Here is a 19,950-nt window from a genome sequence, read left to right on the forward strand (position 1 = left end):
ACCCCCACGTTAATCCAGATATATCCCACAAAATTTAAAGAAAAGTCCCATAAAAAGGCAGAAATCTCCCACCAAATTCCCTAAAACTTCTCAAAACCCTACCAAATTCCAGAAACATCCCTCAAAATCTCCACAAATTTCCACACAATTTAAGAAAAAACCCACAAAATTCTGCAAGTCTCCTCCATATCTCTCCAAATTCCACAAACCCCCCACGTAATTCCAGATACATTCGCAAAATTTAAGGAAAAATCCCATAAAATGGCAGAAATCTCCCACCAAATTCCCTAAATCTTCTCAAAACCCTACCAAATTTCTGAAACATCCCACAAAATCTCCTCCAATTTCCACACAATTCTAGAAATATCCTTCCAAATGATTCAAGTCTCATCAATTTCCCACAACATTCCAGAAGAATCCCACAACATTCCGAAAAAATTCCACAAAATTGCAGACAATTGCCACAAAATTGCAGAAAACTCCCACAAAATCTCCTACATCTTCTCAAAACCCTACCAAATTCCAGAAACATCCCTCAAAATCTCCACAAATTTCCACACAATTTAAGAAAAAAACACAAAATTCTTCAAGTCTCCTCCATATCTCTCAAAATTCCACAAAATCCCCACGTAATTCCAGATACATTCGCAAAATTTAAGGAAAAATCCCATAAAATGGCAGAACACTCCCACCAAATTCCCTAAAACTTCCCAAGACTCTACCAAATTCCAGAAACATCCCACAAAATTTCCTCAAATTTCCATAACATTCCAAACCAATCCCACAACATTCCAGAAACACACCAAAAAACCTCCTCAATACCCCAAAATTTTTAGGAAAAATTCTACAACATTCCGAAAAAATCCTACAAAATTCCCAAAGACTTCACAAAACTCTACCAAATTCCAGAAACCGCCCACAAAATCTCCACAAATTTACACACAATCTAAGAAAAATCCCACAAAAGTCTTCAAGTCTCCTCTGAATTCCACAAAATTCTTACAAATCTCACCAAATTCCAGAAATATCCCTGAAAATCTCCTCCAATTTCCATAACATTCCAAACCAATCCCTCAAAATTCCAGAAACATACCAAAAAACCTCCTCAATATCCCAAAAAATTTAAGGAAAAATTCTACAACATTCCGAAAACATCCTACAAAATTCCCTACATCTTCTCAAAACCCTACCAAATTCCTGAAACATCACACAAAATCTCCTCCAATTTCAACAAAATTCCAAAAATATCCTTCAACATTCTTCAAGTCTCATCAATATTACACAAAATTGCAGAAAAATTCCTACAAAATTCCCTAAATCTTCTCAAAACCCTACCAAATTCTTGAAACAGCACAAAAAATCTCCACACATTTCCACACAATTCCAGAAATATCCTTCAGAATTCTTCACGTCACATCAATATCCCACAACATTCTGAAAAAAATCCCACAAATTGCAGAAAAATGCCACAAAATTGCAGAAAACTCCCACAAAATTGCAGAAAACTCCCACAAAATTCAAGAAATCTTCTCAAAACCCTACCAAATTCCTGAAACATCCCACAAAATCTCCTCCAATTTCCACACAATTCCAGAAATATCCTTCAAAATTCTTCAAGTCTCATCAATATCTCACAACATTCCAGAAGAATCCCACAACATGCCAAAAAAATCCCACAAAATTGCAGAAAAATGCCACAAAATTTCAGAAAACTCCCACAAAATTCCATAAGACTTCTAAAAACCCTACCAAATTTCTGAAACATCCCACAAAATCTCCACAAATTTCCACACAATTCCAGAAATATCCTTCAGAATTCTTCAAGTCTCATCAATATCCCACAAAATTCCAGATGAATCCCACAACATTCCCTAAATCTTCTCAAAACCCTACCAAATTCCATAAACAGCCCACAAAGTCTCCACAAATTTCTACACAATCTAAGAAAAATCCCACAAAATTCTTCTTGTCTCCTCCATATCCCTCAAAATTCCACAAAACCCCCACTTGATTCCAGAAACATCCCGCAAAATTTAAGGAAAAATCCCATAAAATGGCAGAAATCTCCCACAAAATTCCCTAAATCTTCTCAAAACCCAAACAAACTTCCAGAAACAGCCCACAAAATCTCCACAAATTTACATACAATTTAAGAAAAATCCCACAAAATTCTTCAAGTCTCCTCTGAATTCCACAAAATTCTTAAAAATCTCACCAAATTCCAGAAATATCCCAGAAAATCTCCTCCAATTTTCATAACATTCCAAACCAATCCCTCAAAATTCCAGAAACATACCAAAAAACCTCCTCAATATCCCAAAAAATTTAGGGAAAAATTCTAAAACATTCCGAAAAAATCCCTCAAAATTCCAGAAAAGTCCCCAAACATTCCTGAAATCTTCTCAAAACCCTACCAAATTCCTGAAACATCCCACAAAATCACCACAAAGTTGCACAAAATTCCAGAAAAATCCACAGAATTCCAGAAAACTTTCCACAAAATTCCCTAAATCTCCTCAATATCCCATAAAATTTTACAGAAAATCCCACAAAATTTCGGTAAAATCTGATGAAATTGTTAGCGTTCAGGAACACACACAATCATGGAATGATTATATGAAGGTGCTTTAATGTAGAGCTCTGGGTGTCATGGGTACACATACCCAAATCTGACCCCTACGTTTTGACGTGAACATGTTTTTATCCTCTATCCTTATTTAACTTACATATTAATTATTAAATTTACATTGTTCTATTGTATACATTGATGTTACCCAAGCATGGATTTCTCATGATCCCCCCCAGCCCCCCTAACATTGTTCCTCATGTTCTTTAAACAATAATTATATCTAATTACATCTAACAATTGTATCATTTATCATCTACTGACTACACAGGTGCAGTTTCACCTGATCTTTAGCAAGCACAAGGCCTAACATTTCCCAGGGCCTACTTTTCCCAGCCTTGCCAAACCTAACTTTCTTTCTAAGTCCCCAAATTTTCTATGATTATAAGACCTTTTACTATCATTCCCCCCTTTGAAAGCATTTTCACTTCACTATAAGTGCAAATGTTTTCACTTGATACAGTCCTTTGTTTCTGAGTTTATACTTGATGTTCTTCGAATCCTTGATTGATGTAAGCGTTGTCCTGGATGTTGTCACGAACTGGAGAACCAGAAGATGGTGGGTGAGGATCTCACATCAGTGCCTTTATTATTTTCTGGTTCCAGGACGTTTTCTTCTGTATTTCTCCCTTGAAGGTGCTGTCAACTAACCAAATTGCTAAGAATACAGTTAGTAAGATGATCACACTCTCAATGATAGATTTAATCCATGAACTCACATTCCACCCAAACCCTTTGAAGATTTTGCCAAACCAACTTGGAGACAAATCCTTTTGCTCTTCCTGTGCTCCATGCTCTATTTGTTGCAATTGATTGATGTCATATTCTACATGTGCAGTCACATTTGGGGTGTGGATGCAGAAATGATCAATCCGTCCCTTTAAAAAACTCACACACTCCATGCTCTTTCAGGAGTAGTAAATTGTAATTGTATGTTTAGTTCTTTAAATCTTTCTCAGGTCACTCTTGCTAATTTATCTACTTGACCTGTAAGTTTGTACAACATTTCTCTCTTCTGACAGTTTGCTATAGGACCAACCAAAGACTCTAGGGCCCACCCAAATTTCACTCTACTAGAGGCTTCTTGCCAAGTGTCATCCTGATTCTGTTCCTATCCTAATCTTCCCTAGCTATGCCTGTGTCTAGTCACTGAGTTGATTTTAAGCAGATTTCACATTTTGACATTACTGATTTTGCCATTGTTAGCATCCGTACCGAGATTAATTTTTGTTTCATCAATTTCACCAATGCCTCTGCACCCCAATGACATTTGTTATGTTTCATTTGTAGAACTTCATTGGAGGACCGCCAGCAACCCACCGCTCTTCACAGAAGTAAACGTGAACGCCGTTTATTTCTATCTTTAGCACACCTTTAAGAGGGTTCTACAGGGCCTGCGGGCAGAGCAAGTTACTATTGGCTAACACACACAGGTTTGCATTTTTTCTCCTGAACACAAGGATATTGTTTTGCTTTACTCTCTCTTCTGCAGGAGGGTTTCAAGGACTTTAGCCTTTAATATCACGACTTATTTCAAAGACTGGTTTGTGCAGACAGGCCTTTACTAATATATAAAATATAGCAACAATTCCCCCTTTCTCTTTTTGCACAAACCAGGCTTTGGATGTGACTCATTCTATAGTTTCATGAAGCCAAGATAACACACAACTTAGACTTTCATCCCAATTAACATTATAAGTAAAGTCCATCCCCCCTCCAGCACAAGAGACCTCAACCATCCAGTGATGCCCCAGCTGGAGAACCAACTTCCAGTGGGGTCACTATCTTCTTTCAGGGCATGTAACCCATCCTGTAGCTGTTGCAGTTGCCCATGGATGGAAACTGAATGATCAGTAAGATTCAAGCAGCACATGCCTTCAAACTCCTCACAACCATGTCCTTGTGCTAAGAGCAAAAAGTCAATTGTGGCTCGATTTTGTAATACTGCATGACGTACACTACTCACATCGGCTGAAAGTTCACTTAACATCATGGATGTTAAGTTCAATCCTTCTTAGTCTAACAAGCGAGCCTTTTTAGAGTTGCTAAGCTTTAATTCGTTCAGGCTTCACTTTGACCGATGTTTTTTATTTTATCAACTACATTCAGCAATTGGTGTAAGCTTGGATGGAAACAAAGTAAGTTTCCCAAAATAACGGGGTTTCTATGTGGACTAGCAGGAATCTCATTCCATGCTCTATCTCCCAGATTAGGAATATGGAACTAATTAATCGCTTTGGTAATTGTTCTGTGAGATTGCACCACTAATAAAGGCTTTACTCTATGTAGTAACGAGATCAGCTATAGGGTTGTCTGCAGCCCAGTGCTGCATTACTTTGTTAGAATGACGTTTTGTCGGGGGTTCAAACATTATCCATCCACCTGAGGTATTGGTGGAACTTAACAAATCTAATTCTTCTGAGGGTTGTAACATTGAGAACTTTGGTAATTTTTGCTTGCCAGCAGGCTTCAAGTTGTCTTAATGTGAAGCCAACAGTGCAATTGCACTCTTGCAACATTGCCAATTGATTCAGTCGAGTCTCATTGCTAACTAAACCTTTAAATGCTGCTTGAGGATCCCATTCAGGGACTCCTATGAGACAGGTGTGAAAGGATCTCCAGGTGTGGCTAGGCTCAGACACATTGACCTTTGGCCAGTTCAGTGTGCCAGAGTGACCCATATGTTCTGTCACTTTTGGATGTTAGTTAGCAGACAGTTGGTCAGGACTATATACAACACAATTACCATAAGCAGTCTGTTGCATGTAAATGACACCATACTTGCAAACTCACAGCTAAAACTTCAATCGTTAAATGAACTTTCAAAGATGCTTACACTACCTCTTGAAGGGGGAAATGCTTATACTTTATACTAACATAACAATTACTACACAGGCTAAACTCTTAATCTTAAACTATTATCTAACTACTTTTATCACATGTGCTCTGGTATATATGTAGTCTAAGTGTGGAAGCAATTTGCCGAAAGGGTAAACACACAACTACAATTTGCTTTATATACAACTAGATGGAGTCTCTACACTTTTCTTAGATCTTCTACAGAATTTCCTTCACAAACAGACTATGATTTAACACGATTCAGTCTTGGAACATTCACTGCTCCCATGATGTCAGATGGCAGCTGATCAGTGACTGAGGGCTTTGATGTTCAGGTTGTTCTTCACATCCTTCTAAATCTTAAAACAAAAGATAACTGAAAAATTGGTACAGACACAACATCATAATAACAACATAAAATCTCTGTTGGCAGCTGTCTGTGTAGTGTTCAGACACAACTGTGTCCTGACAGCTCCACTTCTGATCCATGTCTGGAGTACCAAGGCTGTGTGGTGACTTCTCTGTTCACTGGATCTCGTGTGTTCAGAGGCACAGTCTGGTCAGATGGAGAGGTGACCTTTTTGAACCTGTCAACAAAACACAGACACTTCTTCCTTTGAAGTTAATGAATTACACTAATCAAATGCTTTTAGGGCATCAATTTCCCCCATTTTTTTTTTTTTTTTAAATAAAAACGTGATGTACTTCTGTTATACACATCAACATTAACACAAAACCATATACACAATGAATAAGAACCTATAACAGTTAAAAATCAATCAAATTATAAACATTATTAATAACATATGTAATATAAAACTACTATTAATTACTAAAACACTGCACCAGCATCCCATACTTTGCAAACAAATAGAAACAAAAAATCATCAGTGAAGGATTGGATAACCACCTCCGGAAATGATTCTCCAAGCCCACTTCAAAATTGATCCAGCTGTCATATTAATAGGGTCAAATTGCTGAGTCAAAAAGTGACTCAAATACTGATTTGGTACAGAAAACGTCTGGATCTGCTGGCAAACTTTCTGTCCAGGTAAAGTTAAGGCTTGGCCAGGGCCTGGCTTTAAACTGGAAAGATGCCTCTTAACTCATTTCTAAAACAAGGTTCTCAATAGCAGCAGCTAGGAGATGCTTACAGCACAGCAAACTGTTAAAATGCATTTGTACAAAGCAAATGATCAGAAGCCTCAGGTACCAGACCAATTAAACCACAAAGCAGTTGGTTTAATCTGAAGCCTCTCCCATGGCAGCTGATCGTCAGCAATGGTAAATCTTCTTAAAATTCTGGAAACACTGAAAAATAAGAAAGCTATAACAAACAAAAACTGCAGAGATTGCAACAACCAATAGAACTCCTGATGAAGTCAAGGGTGTCACAGACTGCATTCCCTTCTATCCACGAGCAGGTTTCATCAGTGTTCTGTCACAGCTGTTTCAGTTGTGGCTATCTTCATCTCTCTAGGAAAATAACTATACTTTGCAGTTTAGACAAGTGTCTCCAATAAAACATAAAACAATTTAAATTAAACAATATTTAAACCTAACAATAATGATTTATGACAAAAGGAAGTAACAAACTTAACCTTAAAAGAATATCTAAGTTACAAAACTTAACTTAAAAACATTCAAGCCTAAACATAATAAAACTTGACTTCTCTTAATTCTATTAACACTTAATCTATATTAAATAAAAACATAACTTAATCTTATTCTGTTACTACAAAGAGGCAACTAAAAGTTTGATATATACCTTTTAAACACAATATAACAGTAACATGGATTCACTATGAAGATTATAAAAATGTAACAAGTATATCACAATTCTATGTCATCTAGCTTTGAGAATAACCCACAATAACTGCAAATGGTACTAAAAATACTCATTCAAAACAGGAATTTGCCTAGTATATGTTCAAATTGGTTAGGATTTTAAAGTGCAGTTTTTCTAGAGAAAAACCACAACAACACAGGATTTGGCAAGTTGCCATTCAGCTTTTGTAGCACTTTTCAGAAACATTAAGTCTAATTCTTAAACTAAAATCCAAAATCCAAATTGGTATATATGCAGTTATATGTGTTTTATATAACAAAAGGACTCACATTGAAATTACCTTATTAGAATTGTGGAAAAAACAAGCAAATGGGTAATATATACTTTAACTTAACTTTGTCTTATACAGTAAAGTTCTCTTAACTAATTAATTTTTTCAAACCATAAATATCTTTTGTAGATAACATCAATTGGAAGGTTTTCTTAGTAGCTGTAAATTATACCATATTTTAACCTTAGGTTTTAAGGCTAATTATTGCAAGGTAACTTCTGTTAATATTCACCTTAAACACCTTTTTTCTTGAAAAGGGGCCTTTTTAAACTTTCAAAGAATCACAATAATTTCTCCAGGAAAACTCTAAAAAACTGCAACTGCATAAACTCATAATTACTTAAAACACAAAATTAACTCTAACAGGGTATATAAAAACATTTTTAAAAACCCATGAATCATGACTTTTTAACAAACCGGGTACTATCCTGGTGCTTTTTCTTAGAGAGGGAGCAGGGGGGTGGACTGCCTGCCCTGCTGCTGCTCTCTGCTGCTGTTATCTTTCTTCACATTCTCCACATGCTCTTGCAGAAAAAAAACAACAAAAAAACACCTCACAAAGTTAACTTTAACACATACAGTTGTTTCTCTCAATCTCTCTTGTTCACTGAGAGAGGAAAAAAGGGGCACGATTTTTACAAAAGCAAGCGATGTTACACGAAAAGTCTCTCACGGTCAGGTGCTAACAATGGTGACCATTGCAGCTTATCAACTTCTAATTACAGTGATGAAGTTTGAATTAGATACCATATAGTTTGTGATTTTTTGGCTATTTTGTCTCTTTTTGAAGCTGTCTGAGCCACCTGTTTCTGCTCAGCTGTTTCTGTAATTGTTCAGCATGGCCTTGGAACTTTTTCTGCACTGCTTCTGCCCTGGGCGTGCCCCCGCTCTCTGCGCACACCTCAGTGCTCCCCCATGTCCCCCTGGTTCGGGTGGAAACCAATCTAAATTTGGATTCTTTTCCTCCAGGGTAGCAAAGTTGGAACTTAAATAAGATTGTAGTGTTAAGAGTGACTCCAAAAGTGAAGCAAATAGTTCAGGATATATCACATCCTGCCGTAACTGAACAGATTCTGTTCGTTGTTTCAGTGTTTGCTCTGGAATTTCTTTCTCATTATTTCCTTCTCTCTGAGTCTCCCTCCCTCTTTCCATGGGCAGCACAGATAGGAGTGTTTGCCCAGCAGTGGGAGGCAAAGGCGAGAGCATACCCACAAGCAAGAAGTCCAGGAAGCTCCTTGTGCAAATCAAAACCCTTAAGCTGTAGCTTTTCTAAAAAGCAGGTAAATAAATCATGTGCTGCTTGCCTTTCCATCTTACCGTCAGCGCTGTTGCAGCCCTACAAGGTTTGGCAGCACGTTACGGCCAGGACTCTCCTCTGAGGTCGCCTGGGGCGCGGCACCGTTGCTTTTCGCCGTCCTTGCTGCGGAGGACCCGTCCCCTGTCGCCGACTCCCGTGGCCTTCGCTTTTTAATGTCCCAAAGGTCCCAAAGGTCCCAAGGGTCCCATTTGTTCGGGCGCCATTTGATGAGTTCGGCAGGAGACAAGCAGCACTCAATATGAATGATCAGCAAGTCTCCTTTATTGGCAACTCCAAACTCCCTATATAACATCAATAATTAGGCTCCTACATAGTGCAAAAGCAAGCTCATTATTGGGTATTTTGTTTAAGGACAACTCCACCTAGTTCCACCTTCTTGTGGTCGTTCATCTGTGCTGAATCCACATTCTTCTGATCACAATGTCCTGTTGTCAGTTCACAGTTATCACTAAGGTCTTTCTGACTTTGCAACATCTCATACCAACTACACTCTACTGTTGTTTAATTCTTTCTCAGCTAATTGCTGCATGGGAACACGACCTATGTTAGATAGCCACTCTTCCACACTGCTGAGCTTCGGGAGCCTCCCGGGAAGCACCAGCCCTCCCCAGCCCACCCTTGGTAGCACTTTTTCTATTCTCTCTGCTGACGATTTTATCCCCAAAACTGCCGTGGGAACGTTGTATCCAAGCTCATCCTCCAGTGCTGCACTTTCCTCCTGTGAATTCCCTGTGCAGGGAATGTGTCTGTGCTTTTCCCTGCTCTGTTCACTGACAAACAAACCTGAGCCCGTGGGACTGACAGAGCTCCTGCATGCAATGAAATCAGGTTGTGTTTCTCATGGCATGTTCTGGAGGAGCTTTTCTTGGTGTGTCTTGTGCTGCTGGAAATGACACAAGAGCCAGGAGGGAACAGAAGCTGCTGCTGCCCGTTGGCTCAGGGCCAGGGAACCAAGTTGTGCTCCCGGGCAGTTGGGCCCTGCTGGAAGCAGAGCCGCGTTTCCCTTGAGCAGCTCAAGCTTGTGACAGCTCCAAACAGGAAACCTCAGCAGAAAACTCTTCCTCCAAACTCAGCTGCTTTCCCTCCTGCAGCTGTTTGGGAAAGAGCCTCAAAGCACAGACTCTGCTGGGAGCCATTGGTGCATTTCCTCCCTCCCGGCAGCAGCAGCTCCTGAGCCCTTCACGGGCTCCTGGCCCTTTGCAAACCCTTCAGCTCCCTTGGAACTCTCAGCACTCACTAACATAGGTATTTCTTTCATATTTAAATTGCATTTAAACTTCTCTTTTTCTCTCCTCTCTATCTTTTTAATCTCCTCTTTATCTCCTTTAATCCCGTCAGCCCCAGTAGGATGGGGATGGAGTCTTGGGGTGGGTGTGGGATGAACTGAGGATCCAGCAGAGAAGGGCAAGGCAGAGGGGAGAGGACTCAGCCAACCCTTCTCCCGCTCTCTCCTCCCCCAGGCTCCAGCTAAAGCAAGTCAGACTGGAAAGGATCCCACAAATGCTGTGTTCTCCTCCCTCTGAGCTTGGCTGGGGATCCTCAGCTTCAGCCTGGTGCAGTGGCTGAGATTCTCTAATTTGATTTTTTGGCTAATGCACTAAATAATGTGGTGGGTTTAGCGCTGGCTGAAATCTCCAGGGCACTTACTCATTTCTCACTGTGAGATATGGATTAGGAGAAGGGCAAAACCAGGCTTAAAAGTTAGAAGGAATAAAGAAACTTTATTAACAGGACTACAAGAATGAGAAACCAGAATAAAACTTACAGAATGCCTTTCCTCTCCTGAATAACTTTTGTTGTTTTTTTTTTTAACTGACAGCATAGAGATAGAACTTCGGATGTTAAAACAGTATTCATTACACAAGTTTTTTATTAGTTTTTGTAGGGAGAGGAGTTTTTTCTTATTGTATCATGAAGACTTTTTTACAAGAAACAGGTTTTGTGTGTTTTTTATTTTTACAAATAGCAGGCATCTGGGAAAAAAATTTTCTATTGTGACATTTTTCTCATTTTTACAGCCCTCATAGAGGTGTGTCTATGGGTTATGAATTCATGGGGTGTTATTTTAAGGATGAGTTGTTTGAAGGCAGATGTTTTCTTCATTCGTTTTTCTGATCATCTCTGGAAACAGAAGTTTTCTACTTCTCTCCCTGGGTGCAATGGGCATGTTATTGTTTTTATTTATTTTCTGTTCAAGCTTTTAATGGGATTACAGTTATTTTAACATTTGTTTCATTAATGGATGCTTTTGTTTAGATTTATAGTTTTAATACTTTATTTTATACTTTTTTCATGAATTAAATGAGATATTTTAGTCTATCAATGATTATCCCTATGGCCTTACTAAATGATTATTTTAGTTTCAATTTCCATTTTTTCATTTCTTTTCTATCTGAGGTTTGGCCTTTTTTTTTACTGACTTTGATGTTTTTATGTTGTTTTTTTGTGTGTTATTATTTTGTCCTTTTCTGTCCCTGGAGAGATGAACAAGGTTTGTAGGTCTCATCCCTGTATTGAAAGGGTTAATATCTTGCCCAGGCTCATAATCTTCCTAGTGTTCCAAATAAATAGGTACTGTGAGGGATACATATCACAGGTGAGCACCCACTGCACAATCTGCTTTGGATTAAATCCCATCTCCGTCTTCATCAGCTCACAGTCACTGTGACACCATTCCTGCATGGAAGAAACAGGCTGGGATGGCCCTTTCTGCTTTTGATCCTTTTATTGGCAAATGAAATATTCTATTTGAAAACCTTCAAACCCTGGAGTTTCTTTGTATTTCCACCTGAAAATGCTGCCAGCCGAGGTTCCCAAGTGTGTGGTACGTGTTTGTGTGCACAGAGCAAAGGTGTCAGCCTGTGTGCGTGGCCCGGGTGTCTGTCAATGCCCATTGAAGCAGACGGCTGGAAGGGGGCTCTGCCCGCCCTGCGCTGCTCCGGGGCTGGGGCTGGGCTGGCAGAGGCTGCAGAGCGCTCTGAGAGGCACAGCCTCAGCCCCGGCCACCATCTTGTGCACGGTGGCACAGCCTCAGCCCCGGCCGGCATCTTGTGCATGGTGGCACAGCCTCAGCCCCGGCCGCCATCTTGTGCACGGTGGCACAGCCTCAGCCCCGGCCGCCATCTTGTGCACGGTGGCACAGCCTCAGCCCCGGCCGCCATCTTGTGCATGGTGGCACAGCCTCAGCCCCGGCCGCCATCTTGTGCATGGTGGCAGCTCTGAGGGCTGTGCGAGGGAAGCGCTTCCCCAGCGCTGTTTCACGTCCTTTCCTTTCCCGGGATGGCATTTGGAAATATTTCTTTGGCCCTATCAATACACAACTCACTGTCTTACTCACTTCATGCTTAGAAGGTTCTAAGAAGAAAATGAAAAGCATAGTGTGATTACGATGAGCAAAACGTAATCAAGAAAACAGTACTCCATAGTGTAGGTCCTACAGAGCAGGGATTTGTTTATTCAATGCCAGGAGTGAGGGAGAAAGCTCCACCACAAACTCACTTGTCCATTCTTTGCACAGGACAAGCTTTTAAACTTTTTTAACTTGATGGGCACATTCTATTTTCCTAAGCTTCATATTTTCTAATTCCGTGATTATGGAAGCCTTTGCAGCAGGGCTCTGCACGAGATAGTTGTCAGCCTCCTGGTGGTTGTTTTGGATGAAGGCTCAGGAGCTACCTGAATTCAAAAGCCCTGTTTGTTACACTTCAACACTTCCCTTTTCTGGGAATTCAGCACAAACTTATAGTCAGTAAGTTCTGCAAGTTCTCTTGCTGCGTGAGGCCACATTGTGTCTTTCATTCAGCAATTCATGAAGAAAACACCAATTGCCTACTGAGACCCTTCTGCTCCCTTCCAAATCACTACTCAAGAACAAGCCTCAGGCACATGCCCATAGTCCCTCTCTGCCAGCAGCTCCAAGCTGCATTGCACAGTGCTTGCTGTGCCCCAGAGAGCACCAAGCAGGCTGGCCTGGTGCCCCTGAATATTTCTGCAAAGTCCTCTGCATTTCACACCTTTGCTGTGGCTCAGTGCAGAGCTCCAGGATTGCAGGCGCTTGGTCCCAGAGCTGTGTGAGGCACTGGCTCGTGCAGATGTGCCCTGACTTGCTGTCAGTGCCTCACGCTGGCCTCGGTTCCCCTGGCAGAAATGCCGTGCCTGAAGGACACTGCCCTGTGCTGGAGCCTGCGGAGCAGCCCGGCTCCCTCCCCCTGTGCCCAGAGTGCTGCACACACTGCTGACCATTGCCAGGAGTTCCAGGGCAGGCGGCAGAAGAGCAGCAATGGTCAGGCAGGGCAGCAGCCCTGGGCTGCTCTTTGCCTTTCTCTCCTCCTGTGCAGACTCCAGACAGCCCATGGCACCAGTGTGTGCTGTGCCCAGCACGGCGCCGCTTCCCCTCAGGAGCAGCCAGCTGCCAGCTTGGCTCTGAGAGCGGAGGATTTGCCTGGTGCCAGCAAGAGGCAGCCAGGGCCAGGCTGCTGCCTCTTGCAGCTCCAAGGGCCTCCTTCCAGCCTGCCTCTGCCGAGGCTCAGGCTTCTCTGGGCTCTGTCAGGGCTCTGCTGGGGCTCCAGCCTGGCCAAGGCCGGGCCCGCTCTCACCTCACAGTCGCTGACAGCTCTGCACCACAGGAGACCTTGCACAGCACCCTCACTGCTCTTTCTGCTTTCTCTCTTCAGCCAGACTCTCCTCCAGCCAAAGAGATTTCTCTTAGGGATACAAATCCAAGTGGCAGGAGCCCAAATAGTCTCGAGTCACATCTGCACAGCCTGCATCTGCACAGGATGTTTGTGTTGCACCGCTCCTCCTTTGGTTTTTCCTGCAAATGCCATTGCTGTTTCTGCCTCAAATAGAAATGCCAGAGCTGGGCAAAACTTGGCCAGTTGGCCATATTCCAAAGGCAGTGTGGTCTGGGGAGGATGAATGAAGAGGAGCCTTCCCCCCTTACAAACTGTACCAAAGAAGCCATCAATGTCACTTTCCACCTCTAAGAAAAAACTGACAGTTCAGAAGGAAATGTTGAGCTTTCTCACAGGGTCAGAAGGAGAGAAATGTTCCAAAGGAGTTGAGATTTTAGAAATTTTATTTAAAATCCTACTCTACAATCCTACACTACAAACCTACACTACCATCCTGCACTACAATCCTACTCTATAATCCTATTCTACAATCCTACTCTGCAGTCCTACTCTGTAATCCTACTCTAAGTTTTTCATGGAGAAGACAGTTTATAAATTGATTGTTGCATTCCTGCCTCCTCCTTCCACTTCTTCACGGCAACGATGAGAGGTGCCAAGCTGGACCCAGGCATGGCCGATGTTATAAATTGATGCTGCAGAAAGGAAAAGAAAACAACAAGAAAGCATGATTTTCCAAGCTAAGAGCTTCAAAGGCAGGGGAATACTTTTGAAATGGAAAGGGGATTGAGTCAGAGTAGGTCAGGGGCATGGGGCAAGAGTGGCACAGGTTGCCCCAAGAGCTGGTAGGTGGCCCACCCCTGGAAATATCTGAGGTGTGAGTATCCTGATCTCTTGAAAGATGTCCCTGCTCATTGCAGGACACAGACTAGATGACCTTTCCATGTCCCTGTGAGTTAGTTTGAGATGAATTGACATTTAGGGAAAGAAGTAAGAAACCCCGCACGGAAGTGATTTCTTTGAGAGAAGCTGCTGGGAGCTTCCTCTGTGCCTGAGACAGGCCAATGGCTGGCTAGTTCTGAGAACTGACAACATTTTGCACCATTTAGAAATGAGATGCGCCTCTGTGATGATGCACATTTTGAAAACCACCAGCCCGGGCACTGGCCCTCTTTGCTTCCGGAGCCCGAAGGTAACGGAGCTCTGGTGAGGCCGGCCCTGCTCGCCCACGGCCTGTGCTCCTGGGGGAGGCCGGGCCAGAGCCCAGCGGCTCCCGGGCGGGGGATGGAGGCTGCGGGACCCCGGCCCCAGGCTGGGCCAGGCCACGGCTGCTGACATCTTGCCCACACTAAACCCTCTCCCCGGCGTGCAGCGACGGCTCCAGGCCGAGCCTCCCCTCCCAGCGGCTCCCGGGCAGAGAGAGGGGCCCAGCACAGCCTGAAATCCAACACCGTGACTGCCATGACCTGGGTGAGATTGAACCCTTTCACTGCACAGGTGAGACCTTTCTTATTCTTGTGGGCCTGCTAATAAAATTTGTTATTCCTTTGAAGTTTGAAGCCTGTTTTGCCCTTCTCCTAATCCAGAGCTCCCAGCAAGAAATGAGTAAGTGCCCTGGTGATTTTAGCCAGCGCTAAAACCCAGCACTCCCTGCCAGCCCAGCCCAGTCTAGGATTCCTCCCCACTGTCAGCTGAACAGCACCAAGGTTGGAAGTGAGGAGGATGGGGGCTCATCTGATGCCTTGGATTTCAGTGGAGGAGGAGCCCATCCCTGGGACACTGTTTCACCTGCAGCCCTTTTGGCATTTTACCTGCAGCAGCTCCTTGGCAGACCAGCGCTGCACCTCGCCTTTCTGCAGGCAGCAGCTCAGGAAGTCACGCAGCAAAGGCGAGAATTGCTCGGGCTGCCGCAGCTGTGGGGTCCCTTCTGTGGCTATGTGGAATTTAGCCTGGAGAAAAAGGAAACACAAGGCTCCACCTGCTTCTTTCCCATCTGGAACTGCTCTCCCAGAGCCCATTGTTTAAGCTCCACTCTGCAGTGGCAGTTTTTGCCCTGGCAGAGAGGCAGAGATGACTTTCCTGTAGCATTTGGATGACGACTTTCCTGTATCATGAAAAAACCCAAGCCCCAAAGCCACAGCTTTGCTAACATCCAGCAGATCTTGCCTTGGCAGCTGATTTCATTGCCTGATCTAGTTAGTGGCAACTACATCAGCAAATACATGTTTCCTTCTCGGAGGATTCCCAGCAGCTTGGCAGCCTTTTTGGAAGAGGGATTTTGCTATTCTAACTAACCCTACTATTTCCAAGGATTCTTACATGAAAAGAATCTCTGCAGTGCTTGTTGGTCCCTTAAGCACAGCTGCCATAAAACAAAACTCATCCAGCTTATTGACTTGTTCTTGAAAATGATGGTAATTGGAAGAAAAGAAAGGAAATGCAGCAGGTGTTCCTCAGGGAAGGAAACAAACCTTTGGAATCTCATTTTCAACACAGACACATTAAGATGCCTCCACAAATGTATTGGGTTGAAAATGCCTGTTTGGGCACACAGGAGCCGCCTGCAGCTCTGTCTCTCAGCACTCTGAAAATTTCCGGTTCCCTTATGTGGCAAAAGGAAAATATTCATGGTGAAATCAGAAGTGTCATCCCTGTGGTAACCCTGTGCTGGTTGGATTCTCAAGTCAATGCATTAACGCTGTGCCCATCCCAGAAAGTGCCAGGAAACAAACAGGAGGTTTTGGCAGGCTCTCCCCGTCACCAGGCTCCAGCTTGGTGATATGGAGAAAGTAGCTTGGGTTAGGAAAGAAGGTGGTCACTGAGTGTCTCAGCAGCACTGCACAAGAAGCAGAAGAGACTGGCTTTACAGCCTCATCTCTGGGTTTCAGACAAGTTTCCCTGTGAGAAGAATGGGGCTGCACTTCTTCTCTCAAAAGCACTGTTTTAGAAACTTGGTTTGGTTTGAGTTTCTTTGCTTCATTTCTGGAAAGATAACAGCAGCTCTGAGATGCTTGTTTCCTATTCTTGGGGCCATCTACACAGCCAAAAGAGCTGGAACGACTTGTAAGGCAAAGCAAAATGCTGCCTGAGAATGGAGATGGTTTGGGCGAGGTAAGGCTTGAGTTCCCCCAGTGCTGCAACCAAAGCTCCAGCAGATGCTGATGTGCTGCAGGGCCATTTGTAGAAGGGGCCTTGGTGGAAGGACTTCCAGCAGATGGCCATGGGATTTTGTGCAGTGAGCAGAGAACCCGGGACAGGTGAGAAAGACAGCGGGATCAGAGAGTATTTGCTCCTTACCGATTGAGCAGTGAAACTGTCATAAGGAGTTTTTTGTTCGGCCATTTCAATTGCCACAATTCCAAAAGACCACACGTCCACTTTGGGGCCATATGGTTGACGCTTCACCACTTCAGGTGCCATCCACCAAGGAGTCCCGGTCACCGAGCACCGCTGATTTTGCTCAGGGGTGAGCTGAGCAGAAAGGCCAAAATCAGCTGAGGAGAAAGCAAAATACTCTTTTAATTTTAATACTGTCAATTAGGAAACCAAGCCAGAGAATTCCCCGGTAGAAGTTTGAGAATGTGCAGTTGAATTTCCTGGACAACACTCCCTGCTCTGTTTCCTTAGGGCTTTAGCCAAGGAAATATGAATTGGCTACTTCAAACATCCCCCCATTTCTTACACTTCCTCCAGCAGTGCCTTTTGTTCCCCTGAAGGTTTAGATTGCAGCTCCCTCCCTCTGGAAGGAACACACACAGACACACACAGAGCAATAGCACTCTTGGCTGCTTGTGGTTCCTTGTCATAGCTGTGTGCACACTGCAACTGTGCCTTCAGCCCACAGCAGGGGGGACCCCTGCACTGCCAGCAGCAGCATTTTTGGGGAGCTGGCAGTCACTGAAAGCAGCCCCACACCCCCCATTCCTGGAAGGCTGAAGCTGAGCAAGAATACACTGACCCAGCTTGACAGAGCCGTCGGTTCTGAGAAGGATGTTGTTGCTCTTGACATCTCGATGGATCACGTGGTTGGAGTGAAGAAAATCCAGTCCTTGCAGGCACTGAGAGAGAAAAGAGAACCAGGGGGGCAAAAAGTAGTGCTGTGAGTTCATCACACAAGCAAGGAAACAGCTGTGGAAGGTTCCCTTTGCAGGGGAATGGGGAGGAATGGCAGAACACAGCGCCATTGAGAGCAAGAGCCTGCTGCTCCCACAGTAGCAGAGCAGCACCTTTCTCAGTGGAGAACTGCAAATGCCAATGCAAGAGACAGAGCTAGAATACAAGAGCAGGGGATAAGAGTACAGGAAGTGAGTCCAGTGAGTGTAGGGGCACTGGCAGACAGTTCCCTTGAGATGCTCTTGCTTGCCCATAGCCGAGCAGCAGCACAGAAACCAAGCTTGGCCCATGAAATCACTCCCATTCTGAGCCCCTGTTTCCCAGACAATGCAGCTCAAGGCCTTGGAAGCACAGATGGGATCCCTGACCTCCCGACTGACAGCTGCAATCTCTCCTTCAGACATTTGAATCTCGTCGATGAGATCTCTCAGAGTGCCTCCGTCCATGTACTCCATCACCAGCCAGAGTTCCTCATGCACAAGGTAGCTGAAAAAAGGAAACAAGGCCATGCAGGTGAACATGCACGGCTAGGTTGGTTTTTTGCTTGAGTCTTGTTTCTGGGTCCCTTGGAGACAAGGGCAGAAGAAAAGGCATAGACATTGCCTCTAGGCTGTGCAGTGTTTGCAGTCTGTGCTGTCTCAAGGAGAAAGGCAGTTTAGGAAGAGCCCAGATAAAAAACCTGTCACGCATGGCATTTCTGGAAATAAGCACCTAGTCTTCCCGGCATGCACAGCAATGGAAAAGAGGGGCAACAATGCAAGGGCAATCCTCTCTTGGATGGTTCATCAGCATTTAAGAAACTTGAAAAACTCAAGCCCAAAGAACTGTGGAGGCAATGAACTTAGAAGGTATTGAATTCTTAAGATAGGGCTGATGCAGGGTTTTGAAGAATTTTCAGTCTGCATTTGCCAGGGTGGATTCATGCAGACAAAATGCAGTCTCTTCCCATCCATTGGAGATAAGTAGAGAAATAATCATTAACAACTCTATTTCCTGCCACTGACCAAAGTGGGGTTTTAAGCTCTCATGCTTGTAGTATGTAAAGAAACATTCAAGGGATAGGACCGTGACCACTCACCTGGCTAAGTAATTCACGATCCTGGGACTCCTATTACTCTCCATGATCCTGATTTCATTCATGGTTAGTATCTTCCTACTCACTCCTTGCACATTTATTTTCTTTATGGCCACCTCAAATGACATTGAAAAGGAGTAATTTGAGAAAATTGATAGCATGAGACCACAACACACATGGAGCAAGTGATTTTGGAATGGCACAGCCAAGCTGTGCCTAAGTGCCTTGTGATTAGACCTCATCACCAGAGTAATTAGGGAGTGACATTCCAACAGCCCATTTCTCTGCTCCCTTGGGGGCCAGTTACAGGACATGTGGCCACTGGCGATTTGCCTTGTCCACAAAGCCTGTTCCAAGTGCAATTTGCAGGCTGGCTCCAGTCTGTGCTTCTTGTGCCTTTTCAGCACAGCTCTACTCAAAGCTCCAGCCACAGCTGTCAGCAGTGGGGAAAGGCCTGGAGAGCAGCAGAGGCTGCAGGGGCTGTTGACATTTACCTCTCCTCCTGTTGCAATGTCAAGTGCTCTGGAAACCTCTCCAAAACCCCTAGAAACAAAACAGCAGCAAAGAAAGGAGAAGCCATTTAGATCTTGCAGTGGAAGCCAGTCCAGACAGGAGAGCTCTGCTGTAAATGCCTAAAAGCTGCAGGTTGCAGGAGGGGTCTGCCAGAAGGCAGATGATGCATTTTCCCCTCAAGTGCCTGGGCACTGGGCCTGTTCCTGAAGCCTTGGGCTTTACTGCCTCAGCTCCAAAAGGCAGCTTATTCCTTCATCTCGGCTATCAGCTTCTAAACTGTGCAATTCTAATCCTGAGCACGGAGTATTTCCTTTAGCAAACTCTTGGAGAGAAATGTTCCTGAGAACTGTTATCTGACAGCTCTCATTGGGGGTAGGTTGTGCTTTCAGGCAAGCAAGATTCTTCTCCTTTCATTAGTGTGGCCAGATGATTTGGAGACATCCAAAAATGTGAAGGAAATGAATCCTGAGCTGTCCCACACTTGAGAGACAAGCAGATTTCCCAGGTTCTGTTCCTTGCTGCAGGCAAGACCTTGGCAGCATGGAGATGTCTTTGACAATGCCTTCTGAGCACACTTGACAAATTCTGGCCAGTACTGAGACATGGGGCAGACTAAGCCCGCTGTCTAAACATGTGGACAACTTGTCTGACTTCCCACTTGATGGATATTCCCCCAGGGAAACACCTGGCCCATGGCTGTGTAGAAGTGACTGTGG

At 43.8% G+C, this 19,950-nt stretch overlaps 2 protein-coding genes across 3 annotated transcripts in view; one reads left to right on the forward strand and one right to left on the reverse strand.

Annotated features, from left to right (window-relative positions):
* Window positions 1–19,950, forward strand: part of LOC147648733 (uncharacterized) — a 394,698-nt gene that overhangs the window by 341,018 nt on the left and 33,730 nt on the right. The window lies entirely within an intron of this gene.
* Window positions 1–19,950, reverse strand: part of LOC147648735 (serine/threonine-protein kinase PAK 3-like) — a 249,724-nt gene that overhangs the window by 223,121 nt on the left and 6,653 nt on the right. The window contains exons 8-14 of one of the 2 annotated variants that reach the window (XM_086866530.1): window positions 19,216–19,264; window positions 18,725–18,837; window positions 18,015–18,132; window positions 17,492–17,591; window positions 16,831–17,027; window positions 15,345–15,482; window positions 14,099–14,228 (exon numbers count right to left, since the gene is read on the reverse strand). In XM_086866530.1, the coding sequence (XP_086722656.1) occupies window positions 14,109–14,228; window positions 15,345–15,482; window positions 16,831–17,027; window positions 17,492–17,591; window positions 18,015–18,132; window positions 18,725–18,837; window positions 19,216–19,264 (835 nt within the window). In that variant the 3' untranslated portion in view covers window positions 14,099–14,108. Of the gene's footprint in view, window positions 1–13,961; window positions 14,229–15,344; window positions 15,483–16,830; window positions 17,028–17,491; window positions 17,592–18,014; window positions 18,133–18,724; window positions 18,838–19,215; window positions 19,265–19,950 lie in introns of those variants that run through there. The other variant, XM_086866529.1, reaches the window with a different exon arrangement.

The sequence above is a fragment of the Cyanistes caeruleus genome, chromosome 31 (genome assembly GCF_971803275.1).
Source record: "Cyanistes caeruleus chromosome 31, bCyaCae1.hap1.1, whole genome shotgun sequence".
In the NCBI taxonomy this organism is placed as follows: domain Eukaryota; kingdom Metazoa; phylum Chordata; class Aves; order Passeriformes; family Paridae; genus Cyanistes; species Cyanistes caeruleus.